Source organism: Microtus pennsylvanicus, chromosome 10 (assembly GCF_037038515.1).
Source record: "Microtus pennsylvanicus isolate mMicPen1 chromosome 10, mMicPen1.hap1, whole genome shotgun sequence".
Lineage (NCBI taxonomy): Eukaryota > Metazoa > Chordata > Mammalia > Rodentia > Cricetidae > Microtus > Microtus pennsylvanicus.
The window spans coordinates 15,065,552-15,071,551 of NC_134588.1; the positions used below are offsets into that span (position 1 = coordinate 15,065,552).

Here is a 6,000-nt window from a genome sequence, read left to right on the forward strand (position 1 = left end):
GCTCAGGGTGAGGTAGGAGAGAGAGACAGGGAAAACTGGGGAGATATGAGACAGGAGCGGAGCCCCTCACCCGGGAATTCAGCTGAAGCCACCCGCCAGCAGGCAAGCAAAAATCCAGCACAATTAACAGCTACTTATGGCCTTTCTTCTCCCAGCTGTAAGCCTGGATGCTTCTAAGAACCCCATCAGAGACCCCCCCTTACAGGGAAGGGACTGTGGCAAACCCCTTGTGCAAACCTAGTGATTTCTTGTCTTACTTTATTAGATTTTAACTCCGGAGTTATTGCCAGAGTTGCCCTGAAATCTCATCAAGAGAGAGAGAGAGAAAGAAATGAAATGAGGTTTTTAGCAATCTTTTGAAATGTAACCCGAGAGGCACCAAGATGGTTTATATGTCTAAAAAGAAGGCCATTTGTTACAGCAGCTCCAGGAGCCTGCACCACACTTGGGTATGGGTTATTTCCGGCTATTTTCTCGGAGAAGCCCACATCAGCATCTTCCCATCTGTCGCTGAGTAACTCTTTTTCTCTTACACTGAATTAGGCTTTTGTTAAAATATATCTAATAAACCCAACTCTGCTTCCTAAACTGCTTGGTTCTGTATTTTTTTTCCGTGTCAAAGAAATGAATCCTGAATCCTGGCTTGGCTCAAGTGCGGTCCCAAAAAGATTAGGGGAACTCCTTGGGCTGCGATGGTTGACCGTCTGTCCCTCATGTGGAGCAGAAGAACTGCTGCTTTCTTCAGTGTACTAAGAGCCTTGAGGATTCAAGCAGGATAGAGATGGGTGTTTGGGGTTCTAGAACGGAAGTCAAAGGGAGGAGTCTGAGGTGAGGGGTGAGGTGGTCCCAAGACCTGCTGAGGATGGTGGCTGTCTGTGGTGCTCCAGGCAGACATTAGACACTGGAGGGTGCTTCTAGAGGATTCCGGGTTCTTGCATCCCAGAGCAAGAAATTGCATCATGCATCAGGGACATGGGAGTGGTGGTGAAACAGAAATAGTTTATTGAAAGAAAAACACTTCAGGAAATCGAAGTAGAACAGGGCTGGAGGAAGGTCAGAGTTCCACGGTGGATGGTGTATATCAGGATTCTCACGTCTCAGTGTGGCGGGCTTTCAGCACATCTGCGTAGCGTTCGTGTGTTCTGCACATGTTATATACTACACATCAGCCTTGGTGGGAGAGTATTCCAGGCTTTCTCTGACATTGGTTTTTATTCATATGTTAACCGTGTGTGTGTGTGTGTGTGTGTGTGTGTGTGTGTGCTGTAAGACAACATTAGTGTTCACTGTCCACATTGTTTTGTAAGGCAGGGTCTCTTACTGGCCCAGAAATAGCCGTGTAGGCTAGGATTGCCAGCCAGGGAGCCTTGGGGATCCCCCAGTCTTTGGGGGTCCTCCTCAGTGCTGCTGGGGTCATGAGCGCACACCACTCACGTCCTCGTGATTGTAAGACAGGCACTTGAGTCCCCAAACTTTCTCACCAGCCTCGTGTTCTAACCTTGCCTTGCTCCTCACCCCACTCTCCTCACGCTCCAGCATGTGAACTTGGTGACTGACTCACACCACGGAAGTCTATCGTTGGGAGGCAGGAGAAACTGCTCAGTGGCTGAGAGCACTTTCAGCTCTTCCAGGGAAGCTGAGTTTGGTTCCTAGCTTCCACAGTGGATGGCTCACAACTGCCTGTGACTGCAGCTCCAGGAGACCTGGTGCCCTCTTAGAGGCTCCGTGGGCACCCACACACATGCAAACAAGTATATAAATGAAAATAAAAATAATTTTTTAAAATCTACCATTTAAGCAGCTTGATTTAAACAGAACTACCATTCTTACTAAGAAGAACTATTATGAGCCTATAAGATGATACAGGTAAACCAGCACCCCCAGTTCCAGCTTCCTGGACTTTGGATCCCTGGAGACGTAATTCATAGACAAGTGGCAGCTGCGCACTCACTGGACTCCAGGAGATGGTTGGGCACTTCTGCTCTTTTCTTGGGCTCCTCCACCAGGCTCTTCAAGAGGATGGGTGACACTTTTTCAATGGGCTCTTCTGCATTCTTTAGTTCCTGCACGGCCGGTTTCACGACTGCCATCTTCTCGTGAAAACTGGAGTTGTCCTTCTAGAGTCAAAGGTCATTTCCTGGGGAGAAAAACGGGAGTGGTAGACTCATCGTGAGGAAGCACACACATGTTTCTTCTTAGCTTTTGACAAATGTCCCCCTTGTCCCGGCGTGGTGTGCTGCGGCTCTGGCCCCCGGCTCTCATCTGCTGGACGCTGCATTCCCACACACTGCTGTCTCATTAATCACTTGACTCACACACCATAACCCAATATGGCAACAGGCTCCAAACTCTCCCATGACTCTTCAGGGCTTGTCTGAAGGGTGCTTCTGGGATGCCTCTCATGAACACGGAGGGGGGTGTCTCAAAGCCGCATAAGTTTGGAAAGTTCCTAGTTTCCTTTCTGTTGCTATGACAAGACATTCTGATAAAAAGCAATGCAGGGGAGGAAAGGGTTTATTTTGCCTTACAACTCCAGATCATCAAGGGGAATTTGAGGCAGGAACTCAAATAACTAGTCACATTAACATCCACAGTCAAAAGCAGAAAGAAATGAATCCGCTCATGTTAGCTGCTTCCCAGCTTTCTTCACTCTTACACAGTGCAGGGCCTAGCCTAGGGCACAGTGCTGCCCACAACAGGCTGAGTCTCCTAGCCTAGGGCACAGTGCTGCCCACAACAGGCTGAGTCTCCTAGCCTAGGGCATAGCGCTGCCCACAATGTGCTGAGTCTCCTAGCCTAGGGCATAGCGCTGCCCACAATGTGCTGAGTCTCCTAGCCTAGGGCATAGCGCTGCCCACAATGTGCTGAGTCTCCTAGATTAGGGCATAGCGCTGCCCACAATGTGCTGAGTCTCCTAGATTAGGGCATAGTGTTGCCCACAACAGGCTGAGTCTTCTAGCCTAGGGCACAGTGCTGCCCACAACAGGCTGAGTCTCCTAACCTAGGGCACAGTGCTGCCCACAACAGGCTGTCTCCTAGCCTAGGGCACAGTGCTGCCCACAACAGGCTGAGTCTCCTAGCCTAGGGCACAGTGTTGCCCACAACAGGCTGAGTCTTCTAGCCTAGGGCACAGTGCTGCCCACAACAGGCTGAGTCTCCTAACCTAGGGCACAGTGCTGCCCACAACAGGCTGTCTCCTAGCCTAGGGCACAGTGTTGCCCACAACAGGCTGAGTCTTCTAGCCTAGGGCACAGTGCTGCCCACAACAGGCTGAGTCTTCTAGCCTAGGGCACAGTGCTGCCCACAACAGGCTGACTCTCCTAGCCTAGGGCACAGTGCTGCCCACAACAGGCTGAGTCTTCTAGCCTAGGGCACAGTGCTGCCCACAACAGGCTGAGTCTCCTAGCCTAGGGCACAGTGCTGCCCACAACAGGCTGAGTCTCCTAGCCTAGGGCACAGTGCTGCCCACGATGGACTGAGTCTCCTAGCCTAGGGCACAGTGCTGCCCACAACAGGCTGAGTTTCCTAGCCTAGGGCACAGTGCTGCCCACGATGGACTGAGTCTCCTAGCCTAGGGCACAGTGCTGCCCACAACAGGCTGAGTCTCCTAGCCTAGGGCACAGTGCTGCCCACAACAGGCTGAGTCTCCTAGCCTAGGGCACAGTGCTGCCCACAACAGGCTGAGTCTTCTAGCCTAGGGCACAGTGCTGCCCACAACAGGCTGACTCTCCTAGCCTAGGGCACAGTGCTGCCCACAATGGACTGAGTCTTCTAGCCTAGGGCACAGTGCTGCCCACAATGGACTGAGTCTCCTTCCTAGGGCATAGCGCTGCCCACAACGGGCTGAGTCTTCTCACATTAGTTAACAATCAATCCCCAGATACCCAGAGGCCAATCTAATCTAGATAATTCCTCATTAAGATTCTCATTACAGATGATTCTAGACTGTGTCAAGTTGATAATTAAAATTCTTCTTCCTGTCTCCACATCACATCCACAGAGATTTGTGAACAAGGGTCCCTTCAATATTGCTCACTCAAAAGATACAGGCATTCCTAAATCACCTTTCCCCTCTGCTAACAGGAGGTGACAGAGAGGTAATGAAGCCCACAGGTGGCCAGGTCTCAGAGACCTTGTCATGCCTGGGAACTCTGTGGGTCCCTACTGTCCTTGACAGTCATTGGCAATTCTACTTCCCTCATAAACACACATTCCCAACCCCTGCTAACATCCTTTCTCAATTACTAGTTTATAAGTCATTTAGCATTAACAATGTATTTCCTTGAAACAGAACTTTAGAAACTCCACATTTTTGAAAATATTGTTCTTTTATGTGTATACATGGTGGGTAGCAGCAATGTTCATGTGGTGATCAGAGGATAAACCTGAATTGGTTCTCTCTTCCACTTTTATGTGGGTTCTGGGGCTTGAACTCAGGTCATCGGGCTTGCAGAGCAAGTACATTTATCTACTGAGCTATCTCACTGGCCGCAAACACCACACTTTCTCAGTCAGACACAGCTCTTAACCAGGGGCCATGGGGCCGCTCAGAGGAGCCCCTGAAATTGAATGTAAAATCAAGAATGCATGTTTATGAGTTTTGCTTTCGTATTTCTTGGAGAAGTCGCACAGCATTGGAGAAGACCCCAGAGAACACAGAATACAGTGAGGCACACAGTAGCTGCCTAACAGTCATTTAAAAAATAAGTTAGCTAGTCTATCCTCTTGCCCGCAACCCCTTTCAGGAGCAAACTTCAACCCTCCTCCTGCACATCTTCCGATGCTGGGCCCCTAGTTCACCCTCCAACCCTCCTGCTCTTGGCCCTACACGGTATTTCAGGTAGGATCAAGCTGAGCAGAGAGATGACTGAGCGGCTAAGAGCACTTCCCGCTCTTCCAAAGGTCTTGAGTTCAATTCCCAGCAACCATGTGGTGGCTCACAACCATCTGTAATGAGATCTGGTGCCCTCTTGAGGAAGAAACCTCGTGGGTCATCAACTTAGACCATGAAACCCAATATGGACAAATTCAGCAGAACCGCCATATACGGGCTGACCATGCATGCTTCAGCATTGCCAGGGCAGACACTACATTCATTTTTTTCAAGTTGAGCAGGGCCTCACCCTGCCTAATCCCCTCTTCCTTTAACCCCAGCCCACGCTAAATGTTGGGTGGAATGCAGACTCTCCCTCCCATCAATTCTTTAGACCCCCAAATCCTCCCCCGATCCAGTCCCAAGATGAACACCTTTTGGACAGCCGCCTGGAGCTCTCCCTTTTAGCAGCTCAGCGGGAACCTAGGAACACTCGGGCCCCGGGTCCCAGGCCTCTTACCCTGCAGATGATAGTTCCGGGGCGGGATTCGGCAGCGTGCAGGAACCAACTCAGAGCGTCGCCATGACAACGTGGACGCACTCCCAGGATACGCTAAGGGACGCGTCCAAACAGTCCCCAAACACGGGGGAAGCTTGGCGGCTTTTGTTCTGGGGCAAGGGCGAATTTCTTGAGCTCTAAGCAGAGTATAGAGCCCGAGAAAGGCTAGAGAGCGCCACTTACTATGTGGAAAACCAATGGATTCCCTAGAGGAGCTGAGAAAGTTTGGCGACTCCACGGAGTCTGAAGGAGCAAATGGGGGCCGGGCTTCCCAGCCCAGTGGGCGGGACCTCCTACTGTACCTTCTGCTCCTTTCCCCGCTCCCCGCCCCAGCTTCACACTTTCGTTAATGGAAACTTTATACATTAGCAGAGTTTTTAGACAGCTAAAAAGAAGTTCTGTTTCCCCCACTGCAATTATGACCAAGTCTCTGCCAATCAAATTTCGTCCGTACTTTCTATTATTTTGAAGAAATTCCCACATGCCTTTGTATCCATACTCTTTACAAACACTATCTTTTATTTATTCGTTGACAATTTTATACAAGCAAACAATGTATCTTGATCATATGCACCCCCAGCCCGGACTAAGAGCCCTCAATACATCCCCTCCCCTCTCCACTTCCTCG

The 6,000-nt window shown here is 50.2% G+C and overlaps 1 protein-coding gene across 1 annotated transcript in view; it reads right to left on the bottom strand.

Moving 5' to 3' along the window:
* Positions 1 to 5,462, bottom strand: part of Cfap221 (cilia and flagella associated protein 221) — a 98,239-nt gene extending 92,777 nt beyond the window's left edge. The window contains exons 1-2 of the mRNA XM_075987393.1: positions 5,334 to 5,462; positions 1,952 to 2,137 (exon numbers count right to left, since the gene is read on the bottom strand). Of these exons, the coding sequence (XP_075843508.1) occupies positions 1,952 to 2,090 (139 nt within the window). The 5' untranslated portion in view covers positions 2,091 to 2,137; positions 5,334 to 5,462. The remainder of the gene's footprint in view (positions 1 to 1,951; positions 2,138 to 5,333) is intronic.
* Positions 5,463 to 6,000: the final 538 nt, after the last annotated feature.